Source organism: Leuresthes tenuis, unplaced genomic scaffold (assembly GCF_036924035.1).
Source record: "Leuresthes tenuis unplaced genomic scaffold, fLeuTen1.0.hap1 SCAF_2, whole genome shotgun sequence".
Classification (NCBI taxonomy): Eukaryota; Metazoa; Chordata; class Actinopteri; order Atheriniformes; family Atherinopsidae; genus Leuresthes; species Leuresthes tenuis.
This window is the reverse complement of record NW_027325356.1, coordinates 38,103,488-38,129,345: the sequence shown is the minus strand read 5'-3', so window position 1 is coordinate 38,129,345 and position 25,858 is coordinate 38,103,488. Positions and strand designations below refer to the sequence as shown.

The following is a 25,858-nucleotide window of genomic DNA, read 5'->3' as shown; positions in this document are numbered from 1 at the left end:
TACTAAGATGGTTCTTTGACACAATGGTTGAGGAGGTTTAGTAAAGTGAATAACACTCAAACTGAGGAAAAACATAGAGCCCGCACGGGTATTAGGGAAGCAGATGGATAAGCGAATCACACCATGACAACATGCCATAGCACACAGTTAAGAGTTCAAACAATGTCACTCCCATTAGATATTCAAAAAAAATCATAGCAATTAACAAGCCTATTGCTTCACACAGAACATAAACCTCTGAATATATTGGCGTTACTAAATGTTAGTTTAATTCTCTAAAAGTTCTGCTAATGTTAAGTAACCGTAATTACTGAAGTAGGGTGGTGCTAGCAAAAGATAGCATTGCTCTGAGAGCTAGCGAGAAATGAAAAGATCAGTCATCGCAAAACTTACGAATTCCTTGTCTCTCTCTCGTCTGAAGCTGAATTTGAACATAATGAAAATATTTGCACCCCTAGCTAGGTAAGTTTTGGTTTACGCAGCTTGTCTCAACTAAGTAGTGTTTTTTATTTTTTATCAAATAGCATTAAAAATGCACAAATGTAATTTTGTCATTGTTTCCAAATAGTTATCTGCCCATGGCAAAAACTGCTAAAAAATAAGCACGCTAACTAAAATAAAAGGTCTTGCCGCTTGCAAATCCGTCGTATCTAGACGCCTTACCACAAAAATCAACTTCACTACAAAGATAGCGCTGATTGGTTTCTTTCTACAAATATAGCCAATCAGAGACTGTTTTAATTCACTTAGCAACGACGTCTATAGCTGTCAACCACTTGTCCAACAGGGGGCGCCAGCGTTCCACTTAATAAAACTTTGATTTGTGTCTTTCTTTGAATCTTTACGATTATTTATTGGTTGAACTGAGATTTCACATACATGAACAGATAGTGAAACACACTTTTTTCATGATAGCCATCGTCCATTTAGATTCTATGTGTTGGCTCATAGTAATAAATGCAAAACAAAGGAACAAATCATTTTCCTAAATGTCAACATAACTGGCATCTGCAACATTTCTGTTTTGAATTTTATAAAGAACTTGGCTATGGGAGGATTGTTTTTCAAGAGGTCAGTGCTATGAGAATGACAAAAGCTCATACCATGCAGTTCTACAAGGTTTAAGATAAAAAGACACATTTTCAAACACTGCAAACACCCTTTGAATAGGGCTGGGGAAAGGCACCAAGTGAAATTTAATCACATGCTTCTTTTCAGTTTCTGTGATGAAGGATTAAGATGTCATGTGGTTCCTGACAGATTTACAATAGTTAAAGATATGAGTGTTGACTTTATTTGCGTGTTCACTGCGGACAAACTCCATTCCAGATATTTCCAACCTTCTTGGTATTTTGAACCTCAGAGATATGTTACGGTTGAGCATATACTTGAGAAAAAAAATCCATCTTGAACTCTTTTTATTCTTTTATTTGACTTTACATACATGATAGAGACCTAACAATGAGCAGCCATGCAGCACAAAGTGCAGAAAAAGGAGCAAAGCAACCCAGAACTAGCACCATTTGCATATATGCTAAGGCTTCTAGAATCCCAAGGCACTGTGGCGTGAACAAAAAAGATGTTATGTTAATAACCTCTGGGATGGTATACATGCGTCACTCACTGAGCACAATACGGAGCAATGAAAGCACAGTTTTCTTATACATTTAATATTTCCTTCATGATCTAACCTAAATGGCACTTAAGACATGTTAGGTAAAAACACAGTACAGAGTTTTACATAATCATAGTGATACAGTTTAAAAACATTTACAATTTAGAAATATCTTTACATAAACAAGATGTAGCTGTATATAAGTTCACCAAAGATTTAAGCAAAACTAATAAAATACATTCCTCCAAGAGACCCAGAAATCCACCATACAACAATTCACAACGTGATCATTCACAAACTGGAGCTAAAACTTACAACTTACAGGTATATATATATATATATATACACATTTCTTTTTGTGTTGTTTTTCAATTATTATTACATAAATAATTTGATTATCAAACGTATATAAGAATCTACTTTGTAGATAAAGAGATAGTCCAACACTGCAAAGTGTCAGTAAAATGTGGGATGCGACTTGGATTAAGACGAGTAGAGACGAACCGTATAAACCTGACAGTGAGCTCAAAGTCACTGTTGGCTGTCCAGGTGTGATGCATGAATTTCAGTTTGTGCACATTCTTCCCTTTTAGAGACAAAAGAAGCTTTGAGTACATACAAAATTCACATTAACACAGATGCACAGCCGCAGCTCTTCGTACAAACAGACAAATAGGCCAGAATTGGGTAAGATACATCAGACTGGTAAATGATTCGTGGAGGCTTGTTGGTCCGTGGCGTGACTGGTACATTAAGCAAAACAAAATACCAACATTTCCATATGCAATATGTCCCAGGTGTGGCACTCAGCTAAGACACTGCTCTTCAAATGCTGTCTTACAAATACAATTTTACATGACAGTAACACATAATCAAAGTATAAATGATTTTTAGCAGCTTATATAGGACATTGCATTCTACAATTCTCCCAAAACAAAAGAAAAATAAACTTCACAGCACATCTTATAATCCCTAAATGACTGTTTAGCATTTTGCAAGGTTTGTTAAATGTAAATGTCCATTTAGAATTTACATGTCCTTCAAACCCCAATGACAAATATTGTATCAATGACAGAATCCTTAACATACACAGTGTGATATCAACATGTACTGAGGATGCACAGAGAATGGAACTGTTGCACAGCTACCCCAGAACACAATGGAGGTAACAAAGGATGGCTTACGCCAGAATAAAACCACTGCCTTGCAGTCAAATAGAAACCAGCAAAGGGTGTGTTTAAGCTTTGTTTTCCTCTTTCAATTCATCTGAAGCGTTTTTCTTTTTTTTTCTTCCCCTCTAGAAATAAATACTGAGATGATAGTGTAAGTCAGAAAGCTGTCTCAGTGCTGTGTATAAATAGACAGACAGTGGAATGAAACAGTATGTTTTCCCACACTGCAGTTGTGCTGTACACATACTGGCATGGCACAGAATGAGTTCCCATAATGTTTGGTGTTAGTCATTTTACCTCAAATACAGGATTGTGCAGGCAAAGAGCCCATGTAACAACATAGGCATCCATGTACAGTATTTGGCACAGACACTTTTCATAGTATCTGGCAATAATGTCACTGTTAAGCTGGTGACTACAAGCTACATACATTACTGCTAGTATTCCAGTGGAAACACCAAAGGGCACTGACACTTTACCATAGCAGGTCCAGTATGGGTACAGCAAAGTACTGTACATAGCCATACTAGGCTCAATATGCATGCTGCACAGTATTTGCAGACAGTTAAAAGCCTGCAGTTAGCTCAGTAGAGGGCACTGTCGTTGTTGTATGAACTGGAGCTGGGGAAGGTGGGACAGGGTTTATTCCAGGGCAAAGAGCCAGACTGGTCTGCTGTGGGAAGGCTGAGGGTGCTGACACTCCTCATCTTGTTCTTCAGACCCCAGCTAATGAATGACGGCTTCTTGGTTACTTTGCGGGACTTGGAATGCTTGTCGTCATCATTATAGGCCAGGCAAATCATGGAGTAGGTCTTAGGCAGGTTCCCACAGAAGGTGGCACTCTTGGTTGGCTAGGTAGAGACAGACAGTATTTAAAATAGCTGTTTCTGATTACACCATACAGTCAAAAGAGATATTTAGAGCCACCATATTAAACACAGCAAGTGGGTCAAAACAAAGAAAACTGGTACAGACTATATTTCTAGTAAACAACTTCCAGACAAATCTGAAACGCTTTACAGTAAAGTTTAATTACTCCCGATTCTCAAAAAACTATTTTGCTGTGTGATAACTGCTCCAACACTTGAGACAGAAATGTGGCAGGACATACCATGGGAGGATTGCTATCCATTATGCTGACCACCTGGATATCGATCCCCTCTTCATTTACATCCTTCAGAAATCGCATCACCTCGCTCACACCCATCCATTTGCAGTCAGTGTCACCCACAGCCACAATGTAGTCTCCCTCTTTGAGCCCGTTAGCCTTAAAAAGACGTGACAAAAAACAGGCGTTAGACAACCCAACGTCTGATATGTCAGACTGTAAATATTCACAGCTGATGTTTTATCTAAACAGCAACCAGTCATGTTCACATGATTTCCATCAACAGCTCTATGGGCAGCTACCTGAACCTGAAGAGAAAGTTTTGTCCTGAACACTACTTATATTCTTTACAGCAGGCAAGCGAGTCTTACCTGCTGTAAGGTCTGAGACAGTGTCTTTATAAACTTGATTTTGAACTATTTCTGTCTGATCCACAGTCACCTGAGCAGGTCAGCAAGAGCTGGAAAACCAGTCGGCTCTAATTAAAAATCCTGTTGACTACAGAATTAAAAGTTATAAAGAGTTTGGCCTAGTTAGGCTTATGCAGTCCAACTAATCTGTTCCTCTGCATAGCCTGCAGGGTCTAATAAGAGTCTGCTTTTTGTCAGCACCTCTTAATGAGCTGTCAGGATGAAAAGGATTGTCGAGTGTAAATACTCCCCAATTCTTAATCAAATTAGTAGGCAGAATGGCAGAGGGGGAGGAGGGTAGTGTATTCCAACATTGTTTAAAAGCAAAATACCGCTTAAGTTTTAGAAAATGACTTTATGTAATCAGATGTTCGTCGAACAGAAAATCTCTCCTCTGAGGTCACACAGTGAGTAAATTCTAACTATTAGGACTAGTCACATGCATTTTTCTTTCTTATTGGAAAACAAAAATCCCAAATCTTACTTTTTAAAAAGGAAAACTGCCTATTCTCTGTCTCTGTGGACTGCCATCAGTGGCTCATCAGTGCTAAAGAAAATAATTGAACTCACAGCAGCTGGACACATGGGATCCAATGAAACCACCTGGACTGGCTGTTCTCCTTTCAAGGTAAAACCCAGGTCTCTGTCCTGTGGGCAAAGTTGTATAGTCCGTGGGGCCGTCCACCTCTGCTTGGCTGAGAAGAATGACAGAGGACCCTGGGTGGACACAGTGTGGGGATGATGGGGTTAATGTGGCTGCAGCATTTGTAGACAAGACAAGTTCAAATCCTGCTGAATTTCATTTTGGTGAAAACTGAAACTTCAAATAAGCACCGTGGTCAGAAGCAGATTCCTGTACATTAACAACCAAATGCAGTTGTGGTGGATGAATGCCATGTGACAAGGAATCATTTATAATCCCCCTCATCCCACTTGACCACCTGAGTTGTCAGACTTCAGCAATTAGGCATTCAAGCTGTAATATACATGTACTGTGTGTGTAACTTGAAATATGTTCAGACCTTCATTTATCGACATTAATTAACAGCGAGATTGTCTGCTTAATGAAACTTAATATAAGATAAATGTTTGAGCAACATTCAGACTATTGACCTTAATCTAAACAAGACAAAATTCCGATTATGGGATTTGTGTTTATGCATTTAGTTACATATAGGATATTCCATTCATACCGAAGTTCACATATTAGGGAATGAAGCGACTCATACCCACATTACATCCCCTACAAAAGCACACTGTTGTCACCCATCCAAAGTCTTAATCATATCCATGACTCTTCAAAATCCTCAGGTTTCTCCCTAACCCCAAAAGTAGGTTTTCTTTTCTCTGCAGTCTTTCTGTACTGCATTGAACTACACTGGAGCCAGCATTGCCAGATCTTATAACAGAAACAAGCAACAGGATCTATGAAATCAAACCCAAAACAAGTGACGGTGTTCTTTAAAAAGAAGCCTAAATTTGCTCATATTACTCATATCAAGTGGACCTGGAAATGCCACGGTCCAAAACAAGTGTTGTAAGTAGCAGTGTGTGTGACGAGATGCCCTGAAAACTACAGAAGGATTTTATAACAAAAGGTGTATGCTTGTAGGCATAATGTGATTAAGATTGGCATACTCCATGTATCTTAATTTGATTATTGGTTACTCCGAATATGACCTTAGGTGGTGGTCTGAAAATCCTGATAACATGGTCAGACGTGGTCAAGCGTCTTATTCAGAGTAAGGTCTTAATCGAGTTGATACCAGAATATTGCTGTGTAGGTTGATGTAGGCTTTAACTGTAGAATCTTTTGGATCCGCTCAGAGCAAAAATAAATAAACTTCAAGCAACGCTTGAAGATAAACTCGAGAATCAAAAACATCCAAAAATACGACTCAGCTAAAGCAAAGTCAGAAAGTAGTTCAGAATTGTACCTCATTGCTGAGCAAGTCTGATCTGCTCATAAAATCCAAAGGTTCAGGTTTCATGGTTGCATTTAATAATAAAAAAATATTAGGTTTGTTTGTTATTATGCAGGATCCAGGTTGTTTCTAAAGGTTCACATTCTTCTTCTTTACGCCTGCTATCTGCTGGGAAAATCTCTTCTCTACTAAACCCTGACAATTAATCCCATATAACACCAAGGTGATTGCCGTCTGTCCTGGTTTAACTCTCACCCCAGCGATTGTATGGAGAGATAGTGCTGGATGTAAGTTTTCAACCTCACATTCCACTTCAGCTCTCGAGGGATTACAGTGTTGTTGCTTTGAATGCAAATGAGGAGCTGGGTGGGATTTTATGACAGGAGACAGAGGGGTACTTATTCTCAGAGATTCTTAACACCCTGCTGCCTGGGAACATCCCTTCTGACGTTTGAACGATTATGAATTATTCGCATAAAGGATTTGTTTAGAAACAGACAGCCGTTAAACTGTTTGTTAAACTGTGTTTAACAAACTGAATGTGTGTACCAAAAGGACATCAACCGAGCTGCACTGACGAAGGATGCCAGTGTCCCATCTCACAAAGCACCATGAGAAAATGAAGAGTAACATCGCTTCATGTATTTAGCATAAGAGATCCCAGAGGGAAACAAACATCAGCCTTGCAACATGATGAGATTAGGAATAAATATTGATTGAATGAGCAGTATACTTGAAATTAACCATAAGTCTCTAGCTCCAGTAATAAGCTCCAGGCCTGTGTGGTGCCTTAAATATATACCTCATTAACCCGACCAGAACACCTCTGTCCACTGTTAGTGTTAGTGTTAGTGTTTTGCTTTAGGTGACAGTCCGGGAGGCTTTGGAAACAAGAGTGCTTTCTATAAGTCAACTGTGCCAAAGCTTCCAGGAGGCTCACCTTGGTTGGTTGTATTCAGAAATGACAAAGAACACTCTCTGGGTGTTAAAATACAATTAAGCACAACTAAAAATCCAGAGCCAATCTATGTCACTTGATGAATAAAGCAACCATCATGTATGAAAAAACAGCAACGTGAGTGGAAAGATTTTAGTAACCCACATACCAGCCTCTGGAAAAAGTCGATGACTTTCACCTTTGTAGTGTTGGGAACCTCCATCTCTGCTTTGTGCTCAGTTTTAGCTTTGAAAGGAGGAAAAAAATACAATGTTTACTGTTACAGCCACATTTCAGCTGGTGCCCAGTAAAGAGGCAGGCTGGGAGTTAACAGTGTAAACCTCACATCATCTGCAGTTGGAAAAAAATGTCATAGCTGCCATATTGCAGCAGGTATGGATCACAACACAGGAACTTTTTTTATTAACAGTTTCCTGAGAGACAAAACTCCCTCAGTTTCTTGGCAAGTATTAGTTGTAGTGACAATAAGGTGATTGTTCAGGTTCTATATCGGTATGAGAAAGATTAGCTCTCACCTCAGGAACATCCAATGGGAACTCAATCTTAACAACTGTTTTAATCTTATCGCTGCATCCTGAGATTAGTTAAGATGGGATATTTTGTTGCCCTCATGAAAACACTCACGGATGATGTCCGGGGCCTCCATGTAGTCTGTGAACTCCTCCTCGTTTTCAACCTCACTGTACTTGTTGAGCGAGCGCTGGTGGCTGGCTTTTAAGATTTCCTGCAGAACCTCAAGCTTCAAGTGGTGGCACAGACTATAAATCCTCAGAGCCTCCTCGTGACCACGGATGGCACGACGAATGTGAGCTTTACCTTGATACAACAAGGAAAATTCACCATTAAAAAGAAAGCACACACACGAGTGGAAGGAGAGAAGAAAGAAGTGGCAATGAGATTAATATGAAGAGTCGTGCCAGGTGCCGAGGCACTTTGTGTCCTGCTGTTCCATTTTTCTTCTTACCAGTGCGCTGACGTTCATCATCCTTCTTCAGGATGTCCAGAGGAGTGCATCCCTCAGGGAGCTGATCATACACCTGTGACAAGGTCTTCTCCTGCTGGTCCTCATCGTCACTGGGACCCACTGAACAGACAGATCAAAAACAACTTAATCTAAATTTATGTATGTGCATGGCGATGCTTTTTTAACACTTTGTTTAAAACAAAAATAGGAAAAAAGATCATTTACTTCAGAGCCAAGTGGCAAACCCCAGAAATTCTTTGTATTTTATGGTTGTAGTTTCTTCAGAGGTTGAGAAATAAAAAGATTTGAAGGAGAGTTTTTAAATTTGACAGAAAACTCTCAGGCTTTTAGGAGGCTTGTCTAAACAAAGCCTCGGGCCAGAAAGAGTTAAGTGCTGGCCTGGATTATGGAAGACTGTGAGAGCTGTGTCTAATTATTTAATGAATACGCTCAGCGAAATGCCAACTTTCCAAAAACTTGGTGTGTTCTTGTGAAAAGTGTTCTCCATCTCCTGGCTTTAAAGGGTGAATCTACATAATTAGAACTTTCTTTGGGCTTTACCCATGTCGTCTGCCTCCCAGTGACGGTACCAGTATTTATTTGCGTGTTTGAGGTTAATCTTTTTTCTTGGTAAAGTCCTCTCTACAGTCCTGTGGTTAATTGCTTCATTTTCGTTGTTCACACAGGAATCTGTTAATGAGCTGCCAAACTCAAAGCTGCTTCGCTTCCTCTATTCAGTCCTTTCTCATCCAAAGAACTATTACCATCCACTACACAGCTTTATGCATTTGATATACTCGTTCATTTTCTTTCCAAGGTAGTCTTTTGAAATGTGCAACTGCATATCTGAAGTCTATTCTACTCATTCCAAACATCCCTCTTTGCTGCCTTGAATTCTCTCGCAGTCTTTTCACTCTCTGTCCACAGTTCCAGGAAACAAAGCCTATGAGGGTGTGTGTGTTTGAGCATGTGTGGATCTTTAAATAGCTGTTATGTAATAGCACTGGGTCTGGCTGTGGTTCAGTCCGACCAATTGACACAACCAACCCAGTGGCCTGAGCGGCACTGATTGTGTATTCAGGGGTGTTCAAAATAAGGCCGCCGGAGTCCTTAAAGAATAAACTTAGAGCTGATTTACACCTGAACAGACAAAAGTAATGCTAACACCAGGGACTTAAAAGTTAGATGTTATGAGATCTCGGTCATCTTTTACAAATTCAATATGTGTAAAATTTATTTTTCTTCTTACATTCGTGGTCCAGCAGCGCTGAGGCGACAAAGTAATGTGCCATGGAGCGATAGTGGTTGGTTTTGACTTGCGACATGGTGGACCAGAACAATGGAACATTGTCTTTGATTGGCATCTGGATCATGGATTGATGGACTTGGTCATAAATTTCTGAGACCTGGCAGGAAGCAGATGGCAGAATTACTGTTCAGCAGGTGTTCAGCAAAAGAATGCATACTTTAACAAGATGATTGACTTTGCAGCCATTTACCTTTGCAGCCTCCTGGGCCATTTTCATCAGAGGGTAGAACTGGTTTCGGATCCCAGGCAGTGCATTCTTCTCAAACAAGCCCTCTTGTGCTTGAGCAAGCATCAGCCGAATCAGCATGCTGAGCATGGCTGGACCCATGTCGTAGCTTGGAGTGTGAGTGAAAGTCTCTTTAAGGTAGTTCAGGATACCTGAAGGAGAGCAAGAGGTGAGCACAGCTACAAGCAAATGTAGTCTAAAGAAAAAACTATTGCAGTTAATCAGTGAATTTAGATTAAAACACCAGTTTCTTTTAAAACTTTCTTAATTTCTAAGAAAACTTACTAGATTGGTAAGATTTACAATCACAAAAGAATCCATCTTTTCTTGTTTCATGCTGCTTGTTTGCAGTCAGGCTACAGTCAGCTGAACTAATCAGCATTCTGTACTGGCAATTATTGGCAGGTTTTAGGTGCAAAGGCAGTAAAAAGTGAAATAACTACGACAACTTTAAAGTTTTTTTTAAATATTATGTTGAAAACGCTCTTTTCCTGTCCCGTGTAAGAGTCATTCACCTCCAAAGTCTGATTTTTATTAGTCCAACAGCATAATTAATAGTTTGAGAAACAGTGAATGTTCATGTGCCAAACTGAATGAGTTCATTTAGAGGAGGCATGAAAATTTCTTGTCCACAGACTCACAGATGTCGCTGTAATGGCACTTTGATCTTAAATACTGAGGCAGTCTCTTACAGATGTTTTAAACGTCTCCAAAAGTTAAGTCTTGGCTCTTTATTGTCATTTCACTATTCAGTAGTAAAGGAAAAAGTGTGTGATTCTTTAAAACTGAGTCAAGACATGAATCTATTCAAATTAGACTTCCTGGTTACTGGAAGCTAGAAGACCATCTGTATTTCAACTAAGAATGCCTGCTTCTCATCTTTCAGACTAGAAAGCTGGCGACAGAAAGTTGTGGACAGCTTAATAACAGAGCACCGCCTTGCTAGTCTTTAGCTAAGATTCTGTAGTTGTTGTATATACATACATACATATACACACACTTCTTTCTATTAGAACCCAGCTTAGATAACTGCTGAGACAATGTTCTCCATAACTGCATAATTGTTTTAGTTTATATAAGCCTAAAATATAGTCAAAGTAACTTCACTAAAGCTGTGTTCAGGGCTGTAATTATAGTGTAATACAGACCATATTGCAAAGTCATAATTCTATCAAGACTTGTTTGAGCTTCCTGAAAACCTTTGAGGGCTAGGAAGCCACTTCATATTATTGGTGCTTTTTGGAGTTCAGCCACATAACAAGAAGCATTTATTCTCCATCATGGAACAGATGTCAGAGGGTGGAGGCTGACTCAAACTGAAAATAAGGCTTTGTTTGCATGAGCGCTATTTCTCTGAGCAATGACTCATTGTGTCATTACAGTGATAAATTACATGTACTTTGTTTGTACTACTCAGTGTAGTAACTGAAATCCATCTCCACATACCTGCTGCTTTCTGAAAGGAAGAGATGACCTCGTCCAGGCCGACTATCGTCTGTCGGTCACTGCGAGTACCAATCTGGGTGTAGAGGGCGGCCATGTTGAAGAGGATGCTGGCCTTCTCCAGAGACAGATTCTGTTGGCATACCGGCACTCCAGTGAAGGAATCGTACCTACAGGAGAGAAGCCAGAGAATTCACCATTTATTTCTGTAGAGGAAATCTTAAAAGTGCCTTAGAAAAAATGTTATTCCGTTAGGTTAGAGAAAAGACAATTAACACTGCAAAGTATGGAACTAGTAACATAGAATAAGGCGTTTGGAATTAAAATATCTTCAGTGTGAATCTGGCAACAATAACCTACAGGAAGCCGTTTTGCTCGAGTGTGAAAGGAAAATCCTCCAAATTTCCAGGGTAAGGTTTTATAATATTTGATTTTGATGATAAAGTAATCCATGTATGTTTACCTCTAAGGCAGACTGCATTTCTTCTCTATAATCCTCTTTCATGTAAGAAAGAAAATGCTGCAGAAAGTCAAACAGCTGCCACTAAACGCTTTACGTATTGCTTGTATGAGGCTGTGAGTGTTGGTAGATATATGAGCTGATCTGTGGATTTAGGGTGTTAGAAAGTTATGGAAATGTTTCTGTTGATTGTAATTTCTAAAATGTTTATTATTTTTCTTTTTATTCCAGTACGTAATTAGAAAGAATATAGAATAACTTTACCAGGTAAAAAAGATGCCGGTCTGGCGAGTTGGTGAGAAGAACCGGCTCTCTATCAGAGGAAGGTGGCTGTAGTATTTTGCGAGCAGGTCCACCCCAGACTGGTTTCGACTCGGAGTTCTGCATGCCTGAGACACGGAAGAAAAGAAATCCAACACAGTGTAATCATAAGGTCATTTTAGTGGTGAAGATGTAGTGCTCTTGAGCAAACCCATTTAAGGGATCACCTGAACCCCACAAAGTTAATACTGTAGTTTTCTGATATTTAGTCACAGAGATGACCGTTTTATGGCTCTCACAGTAATAACTTATCAAAAAGCCTAATTCTCTTGAAGAAACATGTATCCAACAAAAAGTAATCTAAAGAGACAGGTACATGTAAGGGTACCCTTCAAATTCAATTTAGAATGATTTAATCGCCACAGACAAAAAAAATAAAAAAATAAAAATATATATTTCTCTCATCTCTATTGTATTTGGATGGAGACAAAAAAGCCAAAAACAATAAATGAGGATTAGATATATGTCTTTCTAACACTGCTGACACAGCTCATTAGTTCCCAAACTACCGAGGCAAAAGGACGTCATGGTGCTATGTGTGGTACGTCAGTGTAAAGTAAACAGTCGAACACGCTACCTGTCGCAGGTCCATGAAGTCAGCAATCTCATCCACAAAATTGGTTCCATCTTCACTGTAGTGCTCCAGGATAAAGTCCTGTCAAAAACAGGAAAACCTACCCTTAATATAACAGTTTTATAAACCAATGTTAAAGATGAGCAGTTGAGGATCGTTCTGGGGCCGAAACATTTGACATTTTGGTCACAGGCTGGCGTCTCTCACAACTGCTCCAGTCTGCCAAATCAATTCTAAAATGTAACAGAAACAGAATTAATTGAGGAGAACTGGTTTTCCTCAGAAGAAGCCAGATGCAGAAACACCTGGCCATTAAAACTGGCAAGTGACAAGTAGAGCAGAGATCAAAAAGCCACAATACCCTCTGGCAAAGCAGAACAGCATCGCCCATAAACGTGCCATTATGGCATTTACAAGATTCTGGGACATAACTTAGCGATTACCCAACTAGTCCCAATAACTACTGACCTAGTTTTTGTACACAAGCCTGTACCTAAAATGACATAGAAACCCTGCCAAAGTACTAAAAGTGCTTGCAACAGCTCGTACCCTATGAGGCATTTCCAGGAGCAACAGCAACGAAAAACAAAACTCACGAGGCGAAAACAACACCAGCTTAGCAACCGAAGCCGGTGATGAAGTAGTGGCAGGTGAACAGGGTGTAGACGCTGTGACCCAAATACTTGATGAAAAAAAAGTCTGGTTTTAAATCCACAAAAAAAAAAAAAAAAAAAGGAGCTTTCTGATGTGGGTCAAATTTGCATCGTTCTTGCTTTAGCTTTAACTGATGAGCCAAACCTGACATTGGATGTTTCAGCTTTTTATATACGACCACATTTGCACTGAGGATTGGTGAAATTGTGGCACTTTTCTCTGTACCTTGAACAGAGTAGAGAAGTCAACCTCCTTTGTCTCCTTTAGACCCAGAGCAATCAGAGGAATGTTGGCCATTTCACTGAAAGCAAAACAGAAAGACAAACAGACATACCACAATCAGTCATCTTATGATAAACATGAAGCGCATCACAGACATGCTGGAAACAAGGTCAGCAAATTCAAGAACCCCACTGTAATATATACTGATACATTCAGAAGTTTGATGAATTAAGTGTTAAAACAAGAAACTCCCTTAGACCACAGACCGGGCCCTCTATGGAATATTAAGTCAACAATACAGTATGATAAGAAAACAGCCCACCAGCAAAAACTTTGTTGACAGAGAAAGTTGACATTTTTCTTTAATCTTTTGTGTAGTTTCACAGGAGAGAAGTCAGGATTAAGCAGATGGTGCAGCAAACACACTCTGCAGGAGATAGAATTTAAAGGTGAATGCAGGGCTCATGTCCCCCTGCACTGTGAAGCCACCCAATTCCCCATTAATGAATCATTACATCACTAATGCAGCAAATCTCTGACCGCTAAAAAAAACAAACAAAAAAAAAAACAACTGGCTTTTACCTCTAGAAGGTGTCACAAAAACTTGTGTTTTGATCTCGGCGGGAGCCATAATGGTTAGGAATTTGTGGTTGCAGGGACTCGGAGGCCCTTGTTACTGACAGATGGAAAGCAGGTTCAGCTTGTTATCAGGGCTGAGGAAATATAACCTGACAGATACCTGCTGCTGTTCAAAGCGGCTTTAAAAAACTAAACCCTCCCCAGACTCAAAGCAGAGTTTTTAAAAATGACACGCACACAAAAAAAAAAAAGGGAAGGAGGGGGGACAAAATATGTCAGAAGCACTACAGAAGCAGTGCAGAGGAACAACTCCTCACACTCATTCATCACTAGATGATAAGCCTGCATTCCTCTCACATACCGGCTCAGTGGATCATAGGAAACTTTATGCATCAGTAACGCTGACAAAGCAAGATACGGGCTGCACTGTACTCCATTTGTGCTTGTAGATGAGATCATTCTGGCTTGGTAGAGGCAGGCATATGGGGGAGGAAGCTATGTGTTCTGCTTGGAATCTAAAATGTTAAAAGCTTCTCAGGAAAACAAACCCCATAAAAGTGGGAGTTAAAGAAGAAATGGAACAGACGGTGTACTGGTATAGATTTCATTGAGAGCACAAGTTTGACCTGCTCAAAGCGTAGAAATTATTCTGAGTTGCGAGTTGAAATGTAGTAAAGTATGTTCCATGTTGTTTTTACACAGTATGCTGCTCAGTTTCCATTTATAGCACACTCCTCCGACACCGCTGAGTGGTGGCTTGTTTTAACTGGTAACAGGTTAAGAATGATAGGCACTGATCTTCCACTTGATACAAGGGTGATATAAGGAAGTCCGTTTCAGGGAATTTTGTAAAAACAAAACACTTGTGGTTTGAAAGGGATTCAAAACAACTGAGAATATTTCCTACTGATATTTCCTTGAGATTTGCATAAAATTCTTGCACAAGCCATGTGCAAAAATAACATAATGTTGATATTTGTTTAGAATATGTAAGAAAGAGCAACAAATGTAAATTTGATCTAAAGATTTATTAATCTAATGATACCAAACTACCACTCCATCCACTGTTATTATTCCTTATTTACTAAAGTAAATATAAGAAAATAAGTACAAGCTACCAGCAGTAAGAGGAACTGGGCATCTAATGTAGGATAACAGACAAGAACAAATTCTTATCTTTAAAATTCCAATGCAGCAGAGTTACACTTTTACCTTACTGTTTTCATGTGTCATGCTTACTTTGAATATCTGTAGGAGGGTTCCGTTTGTTCAGGTCAAGAACATTGCACAAAGGAACTGAACAAACTGCATTATAAATCCCAGACGAAGCAACATTTCGGTCCTGGGTGCAACAATGGAGGAATGTTACACTCGGAAACATATACAAAATGAGTGATGGTCAACTTGTTCTTGTATATCTAATTAAACTAATCAGATAAGAGTCATTAGTTCATTTAATTCCATGGGATGGTTCAAGGAAAGCACAAATTTCCACCACCAACACTTCACCAGCTATAGACTGTGTGTGCCTTCTGTTACCTTATGTCATTCCAAAAAAAACAACAACAGCTGAATCTGGTTCGAGTGAGAATTAAAAACAGATAGAAACTATCAAAGAATAGTGGACCTGTGGGAAAAGCCTGGAAAGGTGAGGAGAGGGTTTTTTTGTTTGTTTGTTTCTGTAATTAAGCCCAAGATTGTATTTCAGGCTGAAATGAGAAGACTTAGTCCATTGTTGCTGTACAGCTTCATCCAGTGAGACACCTGCTTGGAAATTACACAGGAGGACTTTCTCAACATATCCAATAATCTTCCGAAAAGATGACCCGAACGCCTGGCTGTATAGCCTTTTGTGTAGCTGGAAGTGTGAATATTCTGATGTGAAAACGTTGAAGAATGCACATGTTTAATTGTATTTTAAGCAGAGACTCAGGTGAACAGATGATACCAGATTCTGTCGTATTGACTGCGCATGGTTCAGACAGCAGGTGCTTTTCTGAGAGCCTGACAAGAGATCGTTTGTTCTGACGCTCTTTATAGCTTGATGCCATGTGACAGAGGACATTGGGGACTTTAGCTTTTAGCCTGAAGCCGCTACTAAATGATGTGGAAACTAACAGTGTTAGTGGCTGATGGAGAGGGTTTTTTCTGTGGTCGCTCCTTGTTTGGGTGAGATGCCAAATCCATTCAAAAATACAAAATATCAGAAGAAAACATGATGTCTCCCAAAGAGGAAAACTTTGTTGCCTTGCACAGGGAATCCAGTCGGTCTGCAGCGATGCAGACCTGCTGCCTGACTCACTGGAACTAGGTTAAACCCTCCTGGTTCTTGCAGGACTGAGACCCCGTAAGGCAAGCAAACTAATCCGGGCTTACTGTAGTGTCAACTACAAGTTGGCATTTAAGGTTTTCCAAGGTCAACTGTGGATTTATTTTAGAAATAACAAGAGACTAGGTCTGCAGCTCATTCACAAAAAAATAAAAAATCCCTAAATATGTTTTAAGATTAAGAAACAAACCGCCTAACTTTAGCAGCTAACAGAACCACGCACCATTGCATCACCAAGAGACCCTCAGCTGTTACTATGGTCACTGCTATACAGCACCCCCATCCTCCGCAACTACCTAGCTCAACATTGTATTACCCTGCTGTGATTTGTTGTCATGGGTGACATGGATTTCTCTATACAAGTGTGCGTGTGTCACTGGATTCCAAATGACTAGGAAGAAATGCCACTTTTCACATAAACAACTCTCAGCATGTTTTTTTAAACTTCTCCATTTCCGTATCTCTCATTTAATCCTTTGCGTCTTCCTGAAGCTTTATTGACACGTGCTGAGGTACTGATGGATCCTTTCAACACACAAGCTTTATTTTAATTAGTTTATAAACACAGAAAACTCTAGAACCTCTTGCTAAAACTCACACCCATTCAGAACACACCCATCACTGAGGCTGACTGAGAGAAGCCTTTTAGCAGATGCTTATCTGTGTTTGCATACAGGTTCAGCAATCAGTTTCTTTGTTGCTTTATGCATTGTGTCACGGAAGCCTGTCGGTCCAGCTCGACAGCAACGCTCTTTGTTTTTGTAGTTTTTCTTAATGTCTATCTGCTCCTCCACACACCCCTTTTCTCTGCTCCTCTGTCATTAAGCATCCTTTGTGTGAAAGAGTGTTGCAGGATTTCATTTAAAGAGTGTCAGGGCCATCTGTCTCTCTCTCTGGCTGCAAACAAACACTGTGTTCGTGCTCTTTAACATTTATTCTTACGGTAAACTAGGGTTGTGCTTTAAAGACCGTGAAGATAAATTACAATGACAAGTTTAGAAAACGACAAAAAGGGGTCAATTTTCAAGCTTTCAAATAAACTGTACAGCATTCCGGAGAGTTTGGATCTGTGGTGGGATCTTCTTATATGACAAGAGGACTGGTGCCAAAGTCTTTTGCATCTACAGCAGGAAACCCTCATGGCTATCTCTTATGGAATCTATTCAACAGCATCATTAGATAAAACTTAATGCTGTTTTACTTACTGTGTGCTCTGGTAGACCTCCACTGAGCTGTTGAGTCCTTCCAGCTGTCCCATCAAGAGCTGCAGGTTGGCGTTTACATAGCTCAACTCCAAAAGTACCATCTCCTTAACCTTGTTGTTGGATGTAGCCCTGCATAGTGTAGAGAGTGCAGAGATGAAGAAATACAGAGGATGAATAATGGAAGAGGGAACAAAGAAGGAAAAATAATTAATAAACCATTTGCAATTAGAAAAAAAAGGAAGGAAAAGAAAAATTTCTGCATTTCTTTCCATTATCCCCACAGATGTAGCCAAACTTTTCTGTAGCTCATTATTAAAACAAGTGCGTCTCTTCTGGTAATCTGGACCACAGACCTGCGTCACTATGCCCTGCTGTGCACACATGATTTACTGTCCAACACACACAGAAACCCACTCCCTACTTTGCTGAGTGCAGAGCAGATGTATCCCTCAACTGGTTGACACATTTTTATGGTGGGTAACTGAATATGGGTCCACAACCTTCATAATGTCTACGAGTCATTTCATTCTATGTGAGCATCTGGCTTTTTAAAAATAAAATTATTCTCGGATATTCCTTTGTTGCACTGCCTTGCGAGTGTGTTTGCATGCAGCTGCGCGTCTACATGGAAAAACAGGTTGGGATCCACTGCATAGCAGAGATAAGGCTTTTCTAAAACCTCTGAGGGGTGGGTTTGTGTTAGCGTCCACGTACAAAACAGCTGGATCCTTTGTGATGAAGAATTTATGTCAGTGTGTGAAAACACAACCTGCAATTCAAGTGCATCTGTAGCGATACAAGATAACACTCACAACCCTAGTGGTCTCACTATATCCTTATCTGTGTTTTACAGTGACTCCTATCAAGTTCTCAGTCAGTGGTAACAGTTGGGACACAGACGCATACGTCCCCAACCTAAAGCAGTCAGTCCAGAGATGTCTTAGAGCCGGTCTCTTCTCTGCGACTACTCATACACACACATTTAACTTGGTGAAGGCTTCAATGGCTTTGCTTTGTACTTTGAAAATCATCCAGCTATTCAGCCTCCACAAAAGATACTAACATAACATGGATGCAAGGCCCTGCTTAACGTTAATCCCTTCCCTTCCTTTTGGCCTGCCGATGGGTTTCTGAGGAGGTTTGGTTTGGGAGAAATATTAGGGTTGAGGATGTAGAGGTGCTGTGGTTTGGAGAGAACAGATGCAAACTAGCTCAGAGGCTGTTATTAAAATCTAATTTCAATATCTAATATCATCCTGCAGTGCGTGAGAACCAGACTGTAAGCCAACAAGTGTGGCCTGACTAAAGTTTTCCTCATCCTCTTTTATGGAAAGGCTGTTCTATACTTTTGGCAGATTGACAAAGTTTGCCATACTTTTCATCAGGGCCTCTGATCTGAAGAAATATGAAATTAAATGAAAATTAAGAACTACTTCATTTATCCCAAAAAGAAATCATATAATAAATAAGATAGCTGGTACAAGATATTGGCACCAAGATAGGGAGTAGAAGGGGAAGACCAAAACCTCAGCAGTGCTTCCTAAGAACACTGATGTAAGCTGACTTGCATTCTTTTTCCCTTTAGTAACTTGTTTTCATTTATACCAGCCTCACTCTCAAAAGAGAAGAGAAAAGAAGAGAAGAGAAGAAAAAACTGGTCTGTCCAGACAGACTCCACCTGTTGCTGATCGAGAGAGGAATGCTGAACAAGAGAAAAGAATAAAAAGGAGAAGGTAGGGACTCGATGGTGGCCAATAACAAACAAGATGACACACAATCGCTCTACTCAATGAAAAAACAAAACATCACAAGAGGCATGATGTGATAACTGATTAAAAATAAACTTCTTATTCTGTACAACTATCAAAGGTCAACACATGGGTATAAGCTAATGTGCCCATTTTCTGTAAAATTATATTTTTATTTGAAATAAAAATGTGCTTTTGATGTGACAAGCAGCAGATAGGGTAGCCTATGATAACCTCGTTATAAACAGACACACACAAAAAATAAGTGGCAGAATGACACTGAGATTGTGTATGATTTAAGGCCTTAAAAATAAACCTGGGTGCATACCTGGAACATACTGGAAGAAATACATCCAGGATGTTCTCTGGGTTGCAGGTGGGTTGGCAAAGGTAGGCACACACACACGCGCACGCACGCACAGACACACAGACACACACACGCACAGACACGCACGCACCTGGTCAGGCTATGTGACGTACTAGAGGAATGTGAAGGCCTCCGAGGCTAAAAGCAGGCCAAGACAGGCCTTCTTAATATATACGCACACACTACTGGAGACCATCTTGCGGTGGAATCAAAATCAGGTATTACACCAGTAAGTCTTGACACTAGACTATGGTCATAGTTCTGATATCAACATTCAAAGTGCTGTTGAGGAAGCAACACAGACTCCCTGTCATTCTAGTGACAAAAACGGTCCACAGACACCAGCTGCTAATATGCTTCTACTGTAGATGCCTCCAGGACTCCAATTTTCCATAATAACGCAGACATGGGGAATCAAAACAGTACCAGCCATCTGCTTTTATAGCTGTCAAGTACACAGAATGCCTCCTCCCACACTGGATTATTCCTAACACAAAGGGAGGGAAAGACGATCTTTCAGAGGCAGATGATGAAGCTACAGTATGTCAAGCAAAAGGTGCATGCTTATAAGCTAATGCTTGTCAGCTTCAGATACCAGACACATTTCTGACAGCAGACCATGAACAGTTCAACGAACTTGACAACATCTGGTATGAGATAAACTATTGTTGTCAAACAAAGAACACGAGATTAACTCGTGTTATCTAAAGCAATCCAACACAGTAACCTTAAGTAAGAATTTCTGCTTTTTAGATGCTTATGCTGTACAATTTATGTGGAACTCATTCATCCATCCATCTCAAGGTTATTTTTCCCCCCTTTGTTTTTCTTTAAATCTTTTTTATATGATTAGATACGATGAAAAATCCTATGGGTAAGGCCTCTGACCCTTTTATTTCCCTCACCAGGCAGCAAGCACTAGACAGACTATGTGTCTTCCACTAAAGCAGCTTCCAGCGGTTTAACAACCGACAGCATTTGTAGAAACACACCGTCCTTTTCCCCGACTCTGCCCTGATTGGATAACAAACCTCTGGACCTGTGTCCCTGAAACACAGCTTTTCAACTTCTTGCCACTATATTTTTCCTCCAAATTTAATCTAAAAATGACTTAAGAAGGAAAAAAAGAAAAGAAAAAAGTCAAATCTGATCAGCAGGTTCTAGTTTTGCAACCTAATCAAGTTGAGCAGGTAGAATTTTCTGAGGTTTCCTGTCAACCACATATCACAGTGGCTCTTTGTTTCCATGCTACATGGAATGCTCCTCTTTGAGACTGCTTATCATCTGATCCCTGTGATGACAGAATGCCAAAAGAGGTGAAGCCAAACTTGTCAAAAATCGACCAACAGCTCCAGTTTACCAGAAGTGCCCCACAGAGATGCAACTAACTAACATTATTTTTTTTCCTCCCTTTATATAACACATGCAAACACACGTGGATTTGCAGGAGTGTGTTTTTGTTTGACCACCTATGCTGGATGGCTATTTTCTCCTCCTAACACTTTTGCACTCTGGACTGACTCTCACTTTGTGGGAAAATTAACAATCATGCTCACAAACAGTGCATCCATACAATGTGCTGTACGCATGTCTCAGTTTGGTCTTACTTCAGCAGATTCTCGGCTCCGGCCCTCATCCTCATCTGCTTGATGATTTGCTGGTTCAAACTGGCTCGCTTATTCTGCAGTTTGCTTCGTCCGGTCTGTGCTAACGGGTTGCAACCCTGGGACAAAGAGATCCAAAACAAACAAGTCAGCAGAAGATAACATATTCTTAATGAGAAGTGAAAAAACTACATGCATGGCATTTATTACATACTCAGCACAGAACTATTCTGCAGGCAACTGTTGCCCTTTATTTGGCTTTTAGATCTTAAAATTCTTGAAAATCTTTATTACCCAATAAAACAATAAAAATAAATATAAATTGGGTGTGGAGAGGGCTGCGCCTTGTCATAATGTATTAAACTGAACCACATGTTCTCAATCCATGTTTACAGATAATGGCCTGCGTGTGGCTGTGCTGCGCGTCCTTGTCCCCAGAAGAAGAACGGGCATACCTGCCTCACTGAGTCAACAGGCTGTTATTCACTGGAGCACTGATAAACTGGCTCCTGGCCGTCATCCTAACCGACTCAGTAAGAGTAACAAAGGTGTGGTGTTCTGATTCAAAAGTGCAAGGTAACAAAAACCGAGTGATGCAGAGAAACCAGTCAGAACAGTAAAACCAGTTAGTTTACAGTCATCTGCATGGGACACTTAGATGTTGTAATTATATTTGTGACAAAACCTTGTCAGCACAATGCTTTTTTTTTTTTCCCCAAAGAGGTTTAACGGCAACACAAACCAGAAAGTGTCTACACATCCACAATAGAAACTGATCAGCCTTAAAGAAACTTAAAAAACAACTATTTATGTTTCAGATATGCACCGTGACCACAAACGATGCCTTAAAATAGGTTACACTGATTCAAACAGCCTCTTTTCTGACAGATGTGACTGAAAACTGCAAAATGTCGATGGGCATTGATGTAAAGACCATTTACAGCCCCCGTCCCCTGTTAGACAGGAAATTTAAAAGTAAAAAAGATGTCAAACTCAAAAAGCACTGTTTGAGAAGTCACACCTGTCAGGAAAAGGGCATGAACACCACATACCAACACCCCTTCTGTTAGCGTGCAGCATGTTATTCCTCTTGTTTACTTTTCATCTGTCCAGTGGGATTCCAGGAGAAAAAGAAGTTGATCAAACTTCGGAGTAGGATTTATTTGTATTGATTTCAGTCATTCTAAATGGTTATGGGTGAGTTCTTGGCCCCTGCCAAACCTTTAACATTCCCATCCGAGTCATGCTACGGCTGTTCTTAAAATGAGTGACCAGACCAGGACAGAGAAGGAGGGACAAACAAATTTCAACACCGCTGGTTAAACGTGTCATACAAAGGTCACATTTAACGTAACATTATAATAAGAGTAAAAGGCGCTCTTCTACTGCCCTGGTGTTGTCAACTTATTTGATCCTGTGCAAACAATTCAGTGACCTGAGAGTTTAATGATTAACCATTTGTACAAATAGTGGCCATGTTTCCAACAACAGAGCTGCACCGGAGCCTTCACTGACAGGAGCTATTTTGAGGATGCCGTCAGGATAAAGATATTAGCACGGGACTGGAGAGGGCGTGTGCTGAATTGCGTATGCCGTCATTCAATTATCACATCTCAAGCAGGGTGTATGCGAGTGTCAAAGAACTAGGGAGTGGCCAGTGGTTGATTGTTACCATAGCAACAAGTTTCTATTTTCAAACCGTGATGCACAATAAAACATTATGCCGTTTTCGGTATTTACATGCACATTACACATCGTTTCATTGTCAAAGCCTCCAGTGAGTCCACAAACCTGTCAGGGCGACACTGCACCTTTACTTGTGGAGAGCTTTTAAACAGAATCTGACTTTTGTTACTGTATTGCCTCTGAAGAGGATTGATCAGAACTGATAGAATGGCCTTTTTTCTCTCTTTGTAGAACTAAAACGGCTTTAAACCAGTCTAATAGTTTGTCACTTCAGACCACTGGACATCCTCTTGAGGAACAGACACGCAGAACTTAAACTTAAACCTACCCTTTGCTGCCATTCCTGCCAATGCCCTTACTAACCCATATAGTTGCATAGGGAGAGGCCTTCAACCCACTGGCATGTTTGAACAGTACCGCCTTTCTCTACAACTATACAAAACACTTCATTAGAGCAAAAAACACAAAGGAAGTCCAGTCCAGCATCATATCCATCAAACTGCAGATCAGTTTGCTGTTGTATAACTGAGGGTTCATCAAGAACATGTGGTGCAATTGCTCATGGGACTGCTGGTTGACACAAGTAGTGATTAAAGACTGGCAATTACCCAAGAAGGGGCTTCAGGCATGACCCAGTTATGGGTTGAAACAGCATTTTACCCAATACATAAGTGTGCTCAACATCTATATACTCCAACTTCATATGATGGAGTGAATGACGAGGTGGAATTTTTCTATGCTCTCTAAAGGCCTCTCCATACGGAATCCAGGGTAAATCCTGACAGACTGGGATATCTTTTAACCATAATCCAGGAAAAAAAAAAAGTATTTCATCACAACAGCATTTCTCATTTGTCCTTTTCTTATGTGAATATGTGAACCCTGCTTTTGGGGAATCTAACAGTGTCTCCAAGTGAGGGGAACTTGTCTGGTTTGGGAACCAGGGCACATGTTGTCAATTTGTGTCTGTGGTCTGGCTGAAGGACAGCCTCGGGCCAGATGCTACGTCAATGCTCTTGTTGGCCGAGGAGGATGAGGAGAACAAACATGCAGATTCGGCTCTTTGTGCTGCCATCTTTCCATCCTGCAACCATCCAGTCGGACCTCAGCCAGCTGGATGTGAAACTGTGGACGGCTGGGAAGGAAGCCCCGAACCACGACAGCTCCCTGGAGCATAAGTGGGATCCAGTGAGGCTTTGTAAATTATTAAACTCATTTTCACCCGAGAGAAAGAGGAGCACAAAAAAAATGCTCATCTTGGCTCCCACTGGTTAAGATTTGACCAAGAAGTTTCCTAATTGCAAATCACTTTAACATAACAAAATGAGAACAGAAAATTAACTTGTGGTTTAGGTGGATGTGCAAGCGCTTTCAACAGAGAAAGGCTGTGAAAGTAAAAGTCACGAACGCTCAAGACTGAGAAATGAAGAAGACAATGTAGAAAGACTTAGTAGGGCAAGTTGGGCAATACACAAAAAGGCAACATTTCGTTACTGGGATATGAGACCTTACAGTCTTCCATCATGTGGCTGTGCCAGACTCCGGCTCCCACTGACCTTTTTATAGACACAGGAAGTGCAGCACAGAGGCTCAATCCAGACAGCGTTCAGAGGGGGATTCAAGAGGATTGAAAGACACAAAGGCTATGCTCAGATGCCCACCTAAATAAGCGAGTCTATGGAAACACTCTGGCTGAGGATACCAGAGCACATGTGGAGCAATGAGACCACAGCATGGCAGACAGGGAGCTCAGTAAAAACACATTAGATAATCAGTCAACCATTGCCAACTGTCTCTCTCGTTACCTCAAACTAGGCAAACAGAGAGCTCTTGAAAGCATTGCAGTCACAAGTACTTGATATGTGAAACTGATCAATTCACCGGCTACTTTACATGATAAGAAGACTTCACCTTAAAACACAGTTAGGAAGATGTGGCCCTTATCGAAGTTTCGATAAAGGTAACCCGTCACCGACATTTGCATTTCAATCACACCGATTATGACATTGTCTCTTGTGTGCAACTGTAAATATACACTCAGCTGGTTAAAAGCTCACATAAAGGGGAGTTGGTGGACATCTAATATTTCCCTAATAACAACGATCAACAATATAGGGGACAATTGAGTAAAACGCGTTATTCAACATGAACAATGAGAACAAAACGTTTTAGCTTGAATTGTCTGTGGGCTAATTATACCTAAGCTTACCATGGATGCAAACAGAGCTATTAACCATTAATCGCCACCACACATTTGACAACAAACAGGAAACTGATAATCACTATCCCTTCATTCTCACCAGTGAAAGCTATTATTAGAGCAGCAGCACACTGCGGCTGTTAATGACACACCGAGAGAGGAAAAGACTTTTAAAAAGTTCTTCTTCACACCGAGTTTTCAAATTAAATGTTTGTTTCATTACATGTAACACATTAGAAAGTATATTTTAAAGCGCTTAAATTAATGAGTAAAAATGCCATCACTGTAATGGTGAGACAGGGAAAGAATGAGAAAGCAAACGTTCCTTAGGCTCCGTTAAATGTCTTTTTTATGCCACTTTACCAGTGTCTGTCTCTGAAAACATTATTTCAAAAGCTTGAGTCTCAACAGAAAAATGTCAATAAGCTCAACCTCTCATTTTCACCATTTTAACCGTAACATTATGTAAAACGTAGTCTACGTGACTAAGACCAACGCACTTTCAACTACACACCGTCCTGCTAAGTGTGGAAAGACAAAACTCACCTTTTTGAAATAGTTACCGTCTCCTCCGCCGTCCTCAATTCCGTTTGGTAAGAGAGCGTCCGTCATCCTGAAGGGAAACACTCTAAGCGTCTCAGCGAAGAAAACAAGTCAATCAATAAAAAAATCGTTAGAAACCAAACCACTCTTATTCAACAGGTGAGTATCCTCTATCCTCAGACAATGTCACCGCTGCTCTGACTCCACTCCACCCGGACGAGGACTTTTCCAGCAAA

The 25,858-nt window shown here is 40.3% G+C and overlaps 2 protein-coding genes across 3 annotated transcripts in view; both read right to left on the bottom strand.

Moving 5' to 3' along the window:
* cep89 (centrosomal protein 89) overlaps positions 1-547 on the bottom strand; it is a 45,443-nt gene extending 44,896 nt beyond the window's left edge. Inside the window, exon 1 of the mRNA XM_072381014.1 lies at positions 394-547. Within this exon, the coding sequence (XP_072237115.1) occupies positions 394-435 (42 nt within the window). The 5' untranslated portion in view covers positions 436-547. The remainder of the gene's footprint in view (positions 1-393) is intronic.
* Positions 548-1,412: 865 nt separating this feature from the next.
* On the bottom strand, positions 1,413-25,858 carry rhpn2 (rhophilin, Rho GTPase binding protein 2). Of its 2 annotated transcripts, none has more exons than XM_072381011.1 (15): positions 25,626-25,858; positions 21,197-21,312; positions 17,475-17,603; positions 13,365-13,440; positions 12,489-12,566; positions 11,855-11,979; positions 11,134-11,300; positions 9,652-9,839; positions 9,402-9,558; positions 8,153-8,272; positions 7,813-8,004; positions 7,337-7,413; positions 4,876-5,022; positions 3,899-4,054; positions 1,413-3,638 (listed from the first exon to the last, which is right to left on the bottom strand). In XM_072381011.1, the coding sequence occupies exons 1-15, from the start codon at positions 25,689-25,691 to the stop codon at positions 3,372-3,374; spliced, it is 2,061 nt and encodes a 686-aa protein (XP_072237112.1). In that variant the 5' UTR covers positions 25,692-25,858; the 3' UTR covers positions 1,413-3,371. The 2 variants fall into 2 exon arrangements, with proteins under 2 accessions (XP_072237112.1, XP_072237114.1); XM_072381013.1 differs by having other exon boundaries at positions 7,367-7,413.

What these genes read in the sequence shown, in the direction of transcription:
- rhpn2 (XM_072381011.1), bottom strand. Translation starts at nt 25,691, where the DNA reads ATGACGGACGCTCTCTTACCAAACGGAATTGAGGACGGCGGAGGAGAC. An exon ending in ACGGTAACTATTTCAAAAAG is followed by an intron (nt 21,313 to 25,625) that starts GTGAGTTTTGTC and finishes TCTTTGTCCCAG; the next exon opens with GGTTGCAACCCGTTAGCACA. An exon ending in TTCCTTTCAGAAAGCAGCAG is followed by an intron (nt 9,840 to 11,133) that starts GTATGTGGAGAT and finishes GCTCTCCTTCAG; the next exon opens with GTATCCTGAACTACCTTAAA.